The sequence below is a fragment of the Mauremys reevesii genome, linkage group 1 (genome assembly GCF_016161935.1).
Source record: "Mauremys reevesii isolate NIE-2019 linkage group 1, ASM1616193v1, whole genome shotgun sequence".
NCBI classification, from domain to species: domain Eukaryota; kingdom Metazoa; phylum Chordata; order Testudines; family Geoemydidae; genus Mauremys; species Mauremys reevesii.
Window position 1 is genome coordinate 48,698,286 of NC_052623.1, and position 14,659 is coordinate 48,712,944.

The following is a 14,659-nucleotide window of genomic DNA, read 5'->3' on the forward strand; positions in this document are numbered from 1 at the left end:
CGTGGGTGAATACCCACTTCTTCGGATGCAAGTCTGCTTGCATCCGAAGAAGTGGGTATTCACCCACGAAAGCTCATGCTGCAAAACGTCTGTTAGTCTATAAGGTGCCACAGGATTCTTTGCTGCTTCTACAGAACCAGACTAACACGGCTACCCCTCTGATACTTACAAGAGTTATCTTGCATAAAACATATCTTAGTTATGTCATATTCCTACCACAAGCATATTTTCATAAAAAATATAGAGTATAATGTCACAGCAATTAATCACACTGTTCAACAATAATAGAATACTTTTATTTAAATATTTTGGATGTTTTCTACATTTTCAAAAATGTTGATTTGAATTACAATACAGAATACAAAGTGTACAGTGTTCACTTTATATTTATATTTTATTACAAGTACTTGCACTGTAAAAAAAACAAAAGAAATAGGATTTTTTTCAATTAATCTAATACAAGTATTGTAGTTCAATCTCTTTATCATGAAAGTAGAACTTAAAAATGTAGAATTATGTAAAAAATGCATTAAAAAAATCAAACCATGTAAAATTGTAGCGCATGCAAGTCCACTCAGCCCTACTTCTTGTTCAGCCAATCGCTCAAACAAACAAGTTTGTTTACATTTACAGGAGATACTGCTGCCCACTTCTTAATTACAATGTCATCTGAAAGTGAGAACAGGTGTTCTCATGGCACTGTTGTAGCCGGTGTCACAAGATATTTACATGCCAGATGCACTAAAGATTCATATATCCCTTCATGCTTCAACCACCATTCCAGGGAACATGTGTCCATGCTGATGACAGGTTCTGCTCGATAACAATCCAAAGCAGTGCAGACTGACGCATGCTCATTTTCATCATTTGAGTCAGATGCCACCAGCAGAAGGTTGATTTTCTTTTTTGGTCGTTCAAGTTCTGTAGTTTCTGCAACTGGGTGTTGCTCTTTTAAGACTTCTGAAAGCATGCGCCACACCTCATCCCTCTCAGATTTTGGAAGGCACTTCAGATTCTTAAACCTTGGGTCGAGTGCTGTAGCTATGTTTAGAAATCTCACATTGGTACCTTCTTTGCGTTTTGTCAAATCTGCAATGAAAGTGTTCTTAAAATGGAAAACATGCTAGGTCATCATTTGAGACTGCTGTAACATGAAATATATGTCAAAATGCAGGCAAAACAGAGTGGGGGACATATGATTCTCCCCCAAGGAGTTCAGTCACAAATTTAATTAACACATTTTTTTTAATGAGCGTCATCAGCATGGAAGCATGTCCTCTGGAATGGTGGCCAAAGCATGAAGGGGCATATATATGTTTAGCATATCTGGCACATAAATACCTTGCAATGCCTGCTACAAAAGTGCCATGCAAATGCCTGTTCTCACTTTCTGGTGACATTGTAAACAAGAAGCAGGCAGCATTATCTCCTGTAAATGTAAATAGACTTGTTTGTCTTAGCGATTGGTTGAACAAGAAGTGGATTTGTTGCAGGCGCTGAAGTTTTAGACTGGTTTTGTTTTTGAGTGCAGTTATATAACAAAAAAAAATCTACATTTGTAAGTTGTACTTTCACAACAAAAAGATTTCACTACAGTACTTGTATGAGGTAATTTGAAAAATACTATTTCTTTTATCATTTTTACGGTGCAAATATTTGTAAATAAAAATAATATACACTTTGGTTTTAATTACACCACAGAATAAATTATATATGAAAATGTAGAAAAACATCATAGAATCATAGAAGATTAGGGTTGGGAAAGACCTCAGGAGGTCAGCTAGTCCAACCCCCTGCTCAAAGCAGGACCAATCCCACTAAATCATCCCAGTCAGGGCTTTGTCAAGACAGGCCCTAAAAACCTCTCTAAGGATGGGGATTCCACCACCTCCCTAGGTAACCCATTCCAGTGCTTCACCACCCTCCTAGTGAAATAGTTTTTCCTAATATCCAACCTAGACCTCCCGCACTGCAACTTGAAACCATTGCTCCTTGTTCTGTCATCTGCCACCACTGAGAACAGCCTAGCTCCATCCTCTTTGGAACCTCCTTTCAGGAAGTTGAAGGCTGCTATCAAATCCCCCCTTACCCTTCTCGTCTGCAGACTAAACAAGCCCAGTTCCCTCTACTTCTCCTCATAAGTCATGTGCCCCAGCCCCCTGATCATTTTTCGTTGTCCTCCGCAGGACTTTTTCCAATTTCATCCACATCCTTTCTGTAGTGGGGGGCCCAAAACTGGATGCAATACTCCAGATGTGGCCTCACCAGTGCCAAATAGAGGGGAATAATCACTTTCCTCAATCTGCTGGCAATGATCCTACTAATACAGCCCAATATGCCGTTAGCCTTCTTGGCAACAAGGGCACACTGTTGACTCATATCCAACTTCTCATCCACTGTAATCCCCAGGTCCTTTTCTGCAGAACTGCCGCTTAGCCAGTTGGTCCCCAGCCTGTAGCAGTGCATGGGATTCTTCCATCCTAATTGAAGGACTCTGCACTTGTACTTGTTGAACTTCATCAGATTTCTTTTGGCCCAATCCTCCAATTTGTCTAGGTCACTCTGGACCCTATCCCTACCCTCCAGCGTATCTACCTCTCCCCCCAGCTTAGTGTCATCTGCAAACTTGCTGAGGGTGCAATTAATCCCATCATCCAGATCACTAATAAAGATGTTGAACAAAACCGGCCCCAGGACTGATCCCTGGGGCACTCTGTTTGATACTGGCTGCCAACTAGACATCGAGCCGTTGATCACTACCCGTTGAGCCCGATGATCTACCAGCTTTCTATCCACCTTATATTTAATCCAAAATATTTAATAAATTTTAATTGGTATTCTATTGTTTAACAGTGTGATTAAAACTGCAATTAATCGTTGTGGCAGGGTAGGGGTAAGACCCCCTTTAAAGCCCTGCTCTCTGGCCAGGAGGCCAGGTGTAGAGAGGCAGGTACTCAGCAGGGAGCCCAGCTGCAAGCCCTAACGAGGGCTGGCTCAGAGGAACATACTGAGCTAAGTAGTAACAGCTGGGCTGGAGCAGGAGAGGGCTATAAAAGCCCTGGGCAAACGTGAGTGAGGGAGCTAGCCTGGGAGGAGACAGGAGGGCAGCATCTCTGTCTCCTTGCCAACAAGGAAGCCTCAAGGGCCAGGAGATCCTGGGGAGGGTCTATTGGGCACTAGCTGTTGGGGGATCTGGGAACTGCGCAAGCACTGTAAATAAAGACCCTGGGGTGATCCAACAAAAAGAGGCATGGAAGACTCTTTATAATACCAGCCTAAACACAGGGTGCAGGCCCAAAAGTGGAAGAGCCTGCACGGGACCCTGAGACACTCGTGATTAATTTTTTTAAATTGTGATTAATTTTTTTTAGTTAATTGTGTGAGTTAACTGCAATTAATTGACAGCCCTAGAAAGAGGTAAGTGTCCCCAAATCCAGTAACACTAGGTTGCAGCATATACAACGCTTCTTGTCCTCTATTGCACAGGCTGTTAATGTCCAATTTTTAGTTTTATAACTTTATAAATCCAACACATACCAAAAATAGAGCTTACATATTTTGTTTTAATATTTCACTCATTTAACTCCCTCACCTATTTTGCATGAGTCTTCACTGTGAGCGGAGGTACTCCATAATTTAAGTAAAAAAAATTTGATAGAGAGAAGAGCAACTACGGTCTGGTTTACAGCTCGGGCTGAACCAGAGTACTATTATCACTGTTTTTAAAAAGTCCAAAGCGACAAACCATACCAACCAAATTAGCACCATGTCCACCAGAGAACTCACACAAGTGCCTCTGTAGGATGCCCCAATTGTTGTTACTAATTTTATTTCAGTAAAATTCAAAATTCATTTTTTCTGCCAGCAGAAAACTGACATAACAGAGGACAATCTAAAATCTTCTTTATATAAACAGAAAACACAGAAGTTCAAGTCCCACTTCCCCATAAACTGATTTAAAATAACATTGTGCTATTGCAACTGTGAAGATACCAAAACAGCAGTTATAAACGCAAGCTCAAAGCTGCCATTTCTATTGTCAGCCATGCACTCTCAGACTCCTGTAAAATAAGCTAATTTAAGAAAAGTTAAATTATTCATATAAATGTGCTCACTTCTTTGGACAGAATTACAATATTACTGGATGAAGGAAACATAATGTAGTTGGGGGGAAATTAGATGAAGATTTTCATGAAATCTTTGTTTACAAATTAATCCAAATTGGTTTGGCTATGATCCCTATTACATGGGATGGAAAATGCCTGAAAGTTAACACAGACAACAATAATAAGGGTCAATATTTCAAATTATGGCAAGGTGTCCATTAGGCTGCCACCTGGATATGTGATCAGCCTAAAATTATTAACCATTTCATTACTGATCTAGAAGAGATCAGCAGGGGGGCCACCCACATTGAGTCAGTTGCTGGAGCAAGGCCTAAAATAGACGTCATTTTCAACACAAGGTAAGACCAGAGAAACATTATAGATGGACTTAAAATGGAAAGTTGCCATATAAGATTTAACCTAGATGGTAACGTCTGAGGAAAAATAAGCAAAACCACAGATTTAACGAGGGAAAGTAAAGCCAGCAGGTGTATTGGTGGTAGTATAAGAGATACCAATGCAATTTTGGGCTGTATACCCCATGTTATGCCTTCATGTAACAGCGAAGTTTTAGCTTTTCTCTACATGGCTCCAATGATACAATTAGAATAGTCTTTAACTCTGAACAACTCCCCACAAAAAAGATATAGACAAATTACTGAGAATTCAAAGAGCAACCAACATTATTAAGCAGTTTCAGGGATTCATTAGAATAACTAAAGAAATAGCTTAATCAAAAATATTATTCATGTGAAAGGTGCCTATGACAACTGTCAACAAGTATTTAAGTCTGAAAGAGTGCAAATTTTCTGAGGCAGGGGTTTATCTACCTAGGGCTAATGGGGAAATCAATCAGAAAAATTAGGCTAAATATTAGGAAAAATGTGCAAATGATGAAATCGAATAGGTTTGGAACAGTCTCCTAAAGGAGAGGGCAGAAGTTCTATCAGTTGAGGCATTTAAAATTAGACTAGAGAAAAGAGTATAGACTATGCTGCAGCAAGTAGTCCTGCACTGGTTTGTGAGCTAAGACTGCTATTTTCCATCCCAGGCAAATTCTCCCCATCTAGTGTCCCATCACTGGCCATTGGGGATATTTGCTGCTAGCAACTGCAGATTGGCTACATGCAGTCGTAGGCAGTCCCATCATATCACCCCCTCCATAAACTTATCAAGCTCAGACCTAAGGTCAGTTACGTTTTTTCCCCCCACTGCTCTCTTGGAAGGCTGTTCCAGAACTTCACTCCTCTGATGGTTAGAAACCTACTTTCAAGCCTAAACTTGGTGATGGCCAGTTTATAGCATTGGCACTTAACTTAAATAACTCCTCCACCTCCCTAGTATTTATCCCTTTGATGTATTTATAGAGAGCAATCATGTCTTCCCTCAGCTTTCTTTTGGTTAGGCTAAACAAGCCAGGCTCTTTGAGTCTCCTCTCATAAGGTAGGGTTTCCATTCCTCTGATCATCCCAGTAGCCCTTCTCTGCCCCTGTTCCAGCTTGAATTAATCCTTCTTAAACATGAGAGACCAGAACTGCACATAGTATTTCAGATGAGATCTCATCAGTGTCTTGTATAATGGTACTAACACTTCCCTATCTCTACTGGAAATACCTCATCTGATATATCCTAGGACTGCATTTGCCTTTTTCACAGTCACATCACACTGGCAGCTCATAGTCATCCTGTGATCAACCGATACACCCCAGGTCCTTCTTGCCTCTGTCACTTCCAACTGATAAGTCCTCTGCTTATAGCAAAAATTGTTGTTAGACCTACCCTCCCACCTCACAGGGTCCTAGAGCCCGGGCTCCAGCCTGAGCCCATACGGCTACACCTCAATTAAACAGCCCCTTAGCCATGTGAGCCCAAGTCAGCTGGCATGGCATGTAACAGAAGTTACAATAAGAAAATACCCAAATTTGGCATCACTGATTTCTTCTCCAACATGAAACCAACCTGCAAGGCCCTGAAGTCTACTGCCACTTAGCAGAGAGGTGACAGAATTTAGAATCTAGCTACTTTACCAGAATATATCAGAAACAGAAGAGATTCACAAAATGTAAACAAAAGCATTTTTGTCACAGAATGTATTCAGAGTTGATCTAAACGTCAGCTGACTAACAGCCAGAATCTTCCCCTTTATGTTCCATCCCCAGTGTTTTGAAACACCATCTGTGTTTCAGCAATGTTTAGGAACTGCACTAATCAACTAAAAAGAATCAATTCAGCGATGATCAACATAGATTACAGTCACAGGTGCCATATAAAAACCTAGGTAGCTAGAGTGGCTGGATTTATAGTGCAGTTATATTCTGAACAGTAACATTTTGGGGGTCCATGTTTAATCTTCCTTATGGATTGTTACAACCTGGCCCAATCCCTCTCTAGAGGGTCACCAGTCTGTTGTAAATAGATTCAAACACTGGGTCATACATGCTTTCAAATCAACTGGATTGGTGTTAATCACTGCTTCTAACTTTGGGTTTCTAGGGCACACCCCCAAATTCAGACTTCTTGTCTGAGCCCTTCCTTGGGTCTTGGGACTCTGCAGTTCAGCTGCCCTAGTCCCCAAAACCAGCACCTCAGACCTCCCAAGCCCCCTATTTGCTACCAATGGTCCCTCAGAGTTTCACCTAGCTGTGGACACACTCGCTTCTAGCTTAACCTCTTCGGAGGCAACGTGGTGGAACACAAGTTTAGTATGGAATTTCTTAACTACAGTCACTTCACTCTTAAAAAGCAACAGAATTGTACAAATCTTTGCAAAATAAAAGCCTTGGGACGTACCCTTCCCTAGTCTGATCTCACCCCTTCTAAGAGTCTGAGGTTTGTCAGTATTACAGGCTAGGAAGAGTCTCTCCTCCAGGCTCTCTCTCAAGCCTGTCCTTCTTACATGAGGCCATGTGCAGTCGCCCCTGCTCAGAAAAGCACCCTCTTAAATACAGTTTGTCTCTTTTTGCCACATGGCTTGGCTGAAAAGCTGCAGATCCACCAGACACCCTGAGGCCTCTGTGTAGAAAAAACATTGTTCCATGGGGTTGGGCCAGCAGTTGAGAAAAGCAAAGGTGATGGCTCCAGATTGTTCTGTGATGGCTTCTCAGTGTTAGTCCTTCAAGGAGTCTTTCCTAGGCAGGGAAGCTGGCTGGACTACATCACAATAGGAAAATAACAAGGAATCCGGTGGCACCTTAAAGACTAACACATTTATTTGGGCCTAAGCTTTCGTGAGTAAAAAAACCTCACTTCTTCAGATGCATGGAGTGAAAATTACAGCTGAAGACATTATATAATAATTTATAATTATATATAAGTTGTGTCATTATATAATGCCTGCATCTGTAATTTTCACTCCATGCAGCTGAAGAAGTGGTTTTGTACCCACGAAAGCTTATGCCCAAATAAATCTGTTAGTCTTTAAAGTGCCACCGGACTCCTTGTTGGTCTCTCAGGGAATTAGCTCGATTCCTAGCCCGGAGCACCCTCTGCAGGCTGGTGATCCACTACTGAGAGACCAGCAGGAGGCACCACAGGGGTGAATCTACAAGTCTACATAGCTCAAGTGTTTATAGGTATTTGAGTTCAACAGACCTTGACAAAAAAAAAATCACACACAAAAACAAGTTTTAAATAATCTTGAGTAACAAATACTTATTGTAGCAGAGAATCTGATCCATACAGCCTAACTGTGCAAATTGTGTAGCACCTTCTGGGAGTTCTGTGTGCCCTCAGTTCCCACTGACTTAGTAAATGCTTTAATGGCCCATGATTGTAGGGTGTCCTATAAGGCTCAAGATTGTAGGAGGTCCTATGAGGCCCAATCAAAAACTTTGCCTTGAGATATTTTCTTTGAATACCACACAAACAAATAAAAGGCACATTGGAAAGAGAACAGGTAGAGACCATAAAAGTGCACTGGGCTACAACACTGATTTATATTTCTCTCCATAGTATAGCTCAACTGCATCTCACAGAACTGCTGTTATTGTATGTCCCCACCTAACCTCAAACTGCTTGAAGTTCCCACAGTATTTATAATTCTTTGGAGTGGGTGTTTTTCTTGACTTTGCTTCTCATCTAACTCATTCCTAGTTTTCATCTTTCCTCGTTTTCGTATTTTAAAATATTTTAAGTTATCTTTGCATGTTACTCAGTTCATGTATTTTTTATTACTTTGGCTTGCCAATTTTAGGTTTGAGACATAAGTCATGTTGCGTAAAGATTAGAATAAAGTTGCATACAGAAAATGTTCAATATTTCTCTGAAATTCAAATTTAACAAAAGATATACTCTGATCCTTCATATCTTCATACACACACATAGAACACCTATCTGACAACTAAACACGTGACAGACGAAGACTGCATTGCTAAAGCAAAATAAAAAGCAAGCTGTGTACCCCTCACACTCACCTGAGCCTTATCCTAGATGGTAGTGGCTTTTGTCCATAGGAGATCATTCTGCTCTAAATTTTACGCTCTAGGCATCCTCCCATTCACAGTATACTCACTAATTTATAACAGCAACTGTATACTTTTCAAACTCCATGCTTTAAAGCCTTTCTTCCTTCCCTTTTACTAGTTGTAGTTTCAGAGTTTTATTAGATTGATCAAAAACATGTAAATAAATTAGGGCTGTCAAACTATTAAAAAAAAATCTCAATTAATTGCGAGATTAAAAAATAGACATGATTAATCGCAGTTTTAATTGCACTGTTAACCAATAATAGAATACCAATTTAAATGTATTGTAAATATTTTTGGATGTTTTTCTACATTTTCAAATATGTTGATTTCAATTACAACACAGAATACAAAGTATACAGTGCTCATTTTATATTTTTATTAAAATATTTGCACTGTAAAAAAGAAAAAATAAGTATTTTTCAATTCACCTCAGACAAGCAAGTATTGTAGTGTAATCTCTTTAGCATAAAAGTGCAACTTACAAATGTAGAATTTTTTTTCACATAACCACTCAAAAAAAATGTAAAAATTGAGCCTGCAAGTCCACTCACTATTTCTTGTTCAACCAATCACGAAGACAAATTAGTTTGTTTACATTTACAGGAGATGCTGCTGCCCACTTCTTATTTACAATATCACCTGAAAATGAGAACAAGCGTTCAGATGGCACTGTTGTAGCTGGCATTTCAACGTATTTACATGCCAGATATGCTAAATATTATTATGCCCCTTCATGCTTTGACTTGTAGATTGCACTATCACAAAAATAATAATATAAAGTGAGCCCTGTACACTTTGTATTCTGTGTTGTAACTGAAATCAACATATTAAAATGTAAAAAAACATTCAAAATATTTATAATAAATTTAAAAGTGGTATTCTATTATTGTTTAACAGTGGATTAAAACTGTGATTAATCTTGAGTTAACTGCAATTAATTGACAGCCCTAAAATAAATCTATACCTCTTATGTCATCACATTTCCATACTTCAAATCACTAAGAGCCAGGATTCTGAAGCCCTTATTCATAAAGGGTATTTCCTTACTCTTTTAGTAGTTCCACTGATTTCAAATAAGATACTGTTCCAGGTGAGTGAGGGTATCAGAATCTGGCTCTAAATAATAACACAGATCAATAATGCCTATTACAGTTAGCTAGTTAGTTATTCCTGTCATTTATGAGCAATGGAGGTAAAATTAATAAATAACATGCATAGAATAGATCTAATAGGCTGAATAAAGAGAAATATTTGAAAACATACTTATCAGACATTTCCCCAAAACAACTGCCAGAAAGAACTAATCTTTAAAAGAGATGAGCAATAATGTTTCTTTCTGTGCCTTGTTTCACTTTATTAATATTGGCTGAGGCTAAAAATATCCTTGGCTCATACTATCTGTCTATTAATATTCCAGCACACAACTGCTATTTTTTCTTACTGCAATGTATCCATTCCTGTGGAATTCATTAACTGCTCTCATATTTGTCACACTAAGGTACAAGAAGCTATGATCTTGCTTTCTAAAAAGCTAACACTTCAAACAAAATGAAAAACAAAAACAAAAACCAACACTATCATTTTGTATATTGAAAATTTAAAACTATCTGTATTCTGGTGCCTAGTAAAAGATGAGGCCTACAGCTTATAGCTAGTAGCGGATTAAAGATTTACTGAATACCAACTGACTTTCTGCTCAAAAACATTGATCTTATTTCTGTGTTCACCCACACTTACATTACATACACAACAAAAGCAGCTGACAACTGTACAATTACCTACAGAGACGAATCTCTTCCAGCGATGGACTATCAGAGGCATGGTGTTCAGTCTGGCTTTTGCACTGGCTGCGTGAAGATGAAAACAGCAGCAGTGCTTGAAAGGTTTCTACAGCATTAGTGGGCTCAAAGCTGATTAAAATGATCCCTCTGGTAAATCTGTGAAATATATGATTTGCACTTTCAAACTGCTCTGTGTTTGATTTACAGAAGGAAGGTATAGAGTATGTGTGCACATAAAGAGAGGGCTGTAGCTCTGACTGGAACATTCTGATAGATTTCAGCTTTAAAAAACGTTACAGGCACAGTTCTGCACTTCAGTTTTTAAAATAACAATCTGAACCATTTACTCCCTCTCCCCCCACCCTCTCCGTTGAGTTTTACAGCAGCATAATTCTTAAACAAAAGGAAATCCAAACAGAATTTAAGCCCAGACCTTTTAAGAGTTCTGACATTCATTTGCCTGGGGGTGGGGTAGGGTTACCATGTGGCTGGTATTTTATCAGCTTGGATGGTTTTTTAATGGCTTTTTAATGAATTTGCCAGTTGCCGGAAAACTAATTTAATCTGCCATTTTTTTTCTTGGGTCCAAAGATTTGCACTATTATCACAATACACTAGGACAGGGGTTCCCAAACTTGGTTCGCGGCTTGTTCAGGGTAAGCACCGGGAGGGCCGCGAGACACTTTGTTTACCTGAGCGTCCACAGGTACACCCGCTTGCAGCTCCCAGTGGCTGCGGTTCGCCGTTCCCGGCCACCGCTCCCATTGCAGTTCCCATTGGCCAGGAACAGCAAACCATGGCCACTGGGAGCTGCAAGCGGCCGTACCTGTGGATGCTCTGGTAAACAAAGCGTCTCGTGGCCCTCCCGGTGCTTACCCTGAACAAAACGCGAACCAAGTTTGGGAACCCCTGCACTAGGATATCTAAAAGTTTGTGTCCCACTAAAGATGCTGCAGTGTTTCTATTTCCAGAGTTAAAATAAAAACAAGTTATCAATCTTATCTATATGTGTTATCTCTCTAGATACTATAAGTAGCTGTTGAAGGGGAGAGGGGTTGCGGAGTTGCCTTGTGGTTGGGATTGCTGAGAGCTTGCCTTGTGGGAGGGCGTAGCGGGGTGGGAGAGGGCTGGGGCTGTGAGTTAAAGGCCTTGCTGATTGGGGAAGCAACTGCAGCTGGGCCACGCCCCAATCAGGTCACAGCTGGCCCTATAAAAGGCCAGTGAGCCAGGAACTGGCAGAGTCTCTCTCTAGATGTTGAGAGGGATGGGCCTGGCTGCCGGGAGCTGAGCAGGGTAGCTCTGGCCTGGAAAACCCCCTGGCTGCAAGCCTTGCGAAAGGCCAGAGAAGGTACTGGAGTTGCAGAGGGGTGGCCCAAGGGTAGGCAGAGGCAGCAGGTCCAAACCCTCCTTGCTGATGATGAGTGGCAATTATACTGCAGTCCGCCCCAGTGAGTGGGGGCTAGATGGTGACTGGCAGTAGCCAAAGACTGAGGTGAGGTGGGGATAGGGGGTTGGAGGTTCCCTGGGGAGAGGAGACCCAGCGAGACTGTGGGGCACTGCAGGGGGCAGAACCTCAAGAGAAGGGGTCTGGGGAGGGACACGGGGGCCAGCAGCAAGGTGAGACACTGGCCTGCAGTGAGAAGAGAAACAGAAGTTGGTCCAATAAAAGATATTACCTCACCCACTTTGTCTCTCTCATATCCTAGGACCAACATGACTACAACAACACTGCAGGAAACATTCAGCAATCATTTGGACTGAACCAAATCTTTTCTTCAGAGTTCACAATGGATGGGAGAAGGTCCTGCCCTCATTCCTTGCTTCCACTGCTTCCTTCCTCCCCAAGACCTGTGATAGCTGCCTACTCCATTGTGGGCCCCATTACTATCATAGCTGAACACCTCACAATTTTTTCAATATATTTATTCCCCCAACACCCTCATAAGGGTGTATTGTCCCCATTTTATAGACCAGGAACTGAGGTAAAGAACAGTTAAGTAACTTGCCCAAGATCATATAGGAAGTCTCTAGAAGATTAGTGATTCAAACTCAGATCTTCTGTCTCCGAGGCTACCACTCTAACCACTGGACCATCCTTTCTCTCAGTACATACTCTCCAAAGGATTCCCTTTGGAATCTGCAGTAGCCAGGCCCAACATAGTGGCTGCAATACAGCTAGGCCTCAGTGGCATATTTGGGGTTGGAAGAGGTTGATTGCAGGACTGTTGTGCAGGAAGCAGTGCTTAATTTGTGCTGAGCCCCGGCACCTCTAGGCTTGGCAGTTCATAGCTCCAGCACCTTTGGGCTTGCAGCATCAGTTATGAACCTTAAAAAATTGTTTGAGCCCCAGCACCTCTTTCATTACCAATTGAGCACTGGCAGGAAGGTAAGGCTGTGGAATCTATAAATCAGGTGTGGGTACCAAGAAAGACAACTGGAGATTGTGAACTACTTGAAGTTGCACCAGGGCCGCCCAGAGAATTCCGGGGGCCCGGGGTCTTTGGCGGCGGGCGGCCCCCGCTCAGGCGCGTGGGGCGGCCCTTTCCCTGGGGGGCGGCATTTGGCTCCGGTTGAGCTCCCGCAGGCATGCCTGCGGCAGGTCGACCGGAGCCCGGGACGAGTGGCTGCGGCGGGTGCCGTGGTCCCGCGGCTCCGCTTGACCTGCCGCAGTCATCCCTGCGGGAGGTCCAGCCGAGCCGCGGGACGAGCGCCCCCTCCGCAGTCATGCCTGCGGCAGGTCCACTCGTCCCGGGCTCCGGTGGACCTGCCGCAGTCATGCCTGCGGGAGCTCAACCGGAGCCGCAGGGGCCCCGGAAAACACTCGTGGGGGCCCCTGCGGGACGCGGGGCCTGGGGCAACTTGCCCCTCTTGCCCCCCCCTCTGGGCGGCCCTGAGTTGCACCAACTTCCTTAGTGGCTTTTCCTGAGATAACTGCCCTCCCCTTCTGCACCCTGAGGTTATAGACCGAAGGAGGTGGAAAGAGCTCCCAAAAGTTTCAACACACATCTGAACTTTCAGATGCTTATCCAAAGCATATCTATAGATCTTTTCAGATTTTCCCTTTAGTGGGATGGATTAAAGCAGGATCTGTAGGATCCATTCCCCATGGTCAGAGGATGACTGGATGGAACAGTGAGTCAAAGGTAATGTAGTAGGTATAGCAGACTGGCTGATTGCTAAGGTGGAGCGAGTAGGGTTGTCTCATGTGAGAGTAAGATCAAAGATCCAGGTGTGAGAAGATGGGGGTGGGGGGCGTGTTGAGGAAGAACCTGCTGGGGGTGAGCAACAAAAGGTGTCCCTTGGAGGGAAGTAGCCTGAGATTTTAAATGCACTAGCTCCCATTTAGACTTAATTCACCTCTGCCCATCACTAAGAAACATTACTATTGCATAATGCATGAGGGAGATCCTAGTGCAAATATGAGGACTCCTCAAATTCTCAGGAGCATTATCCATCCTCTACAGATTACATTATCCATAAGCACAATAAAATATAGCCATTTGTGTGTGTGCTTCCAGTAATGCTTCTGTCAACTAGCATCACATTAAAGCTAGCAAGAGCTAGCCTGCCCAGTGGCCTAGTTGTAGTTCCCTGCTGTATGTCACGTGGGAGACCTGGTTTTGATTCATAGATTACAATCCCAGAGGGCATGATTATGACCACTCAGTCTATGGCCTGTGCAATACAGGAGCTCAGACTTCCCCAAGATAATCCCTAGAGTAGATCTTTTAGAAAAACATCCCATCTTGCAGTAGCATTGGAACAATTTTTATAGTACGGGGTGCTGAATGCCACTGAACAAAACTGAAAGCCCAATATATGATGGAAACTACTTTAAGGCAGGGAGTGATCCTGCAACCCCAGCACCCTTACTTCCAACATCCCTGCAATCTTGATTTAAAAATTCTCAGCGATTGAGAATTCATCACCACCCTGAATAAATTGCTCCAACAGTTAATTACTCTCACCATTAAAAAAGTTATGCCTTATTTCCCATCTGAATTTGTCTAGCTCCAGCTTCCAGCCATTGGATCACATTGGCTTTCTCTCCTAGACTGAAGAATCCATTATTAAATGTTTGTTCCCCACATAGATCCCTGTAGATTGTAATCAAGTCACACCTTAACCTTCTCCCTGTCTCTCACTTGCCATGCCAGCAGCACTTGAGATGATTGTTTGTGGAGGCAGCATCTGTCACTCCTGGAGAGGTGTAAGCCAGTGAGTTAACTCGCCAGCCTCTGCACCAAAGAACACACTGCACCCACCTCATTTCAGTCCTTTTCTCTTAAGGCCTGCAGCTTTATTT

General features: G+C 42.3%; 1 protein-coding gene across 1 annotated transcript in view; it reads right to left on the bottom strand.

Annotated features, from left to right (window-relative positions):
• The window catches only part of ATP8A2 (ATPase phospholipid transporting 8A2), a 541,088-nt gene extending 530,678 nt beyond the window's left edge, over nucleotides 1–10,410 (bottom strand). Inside the window, exon 1 of the mRNA XM_039520497.1 lies at nucleotides 10,351–10,410. Within this exon, the coding sequence (XP_039376431.1) occupies nucleotides 10,351–10,393 (43 nt within the window). The 5' untranslated portion in view covers nucleotides 10,394–10,410. The remainder of the gene's footprint in view (nucleotides 1–10,350) is intronic.
• Between the last annotated feature and the right edge of the window lie 4,249 nt (nucleotides 10,411–14,659).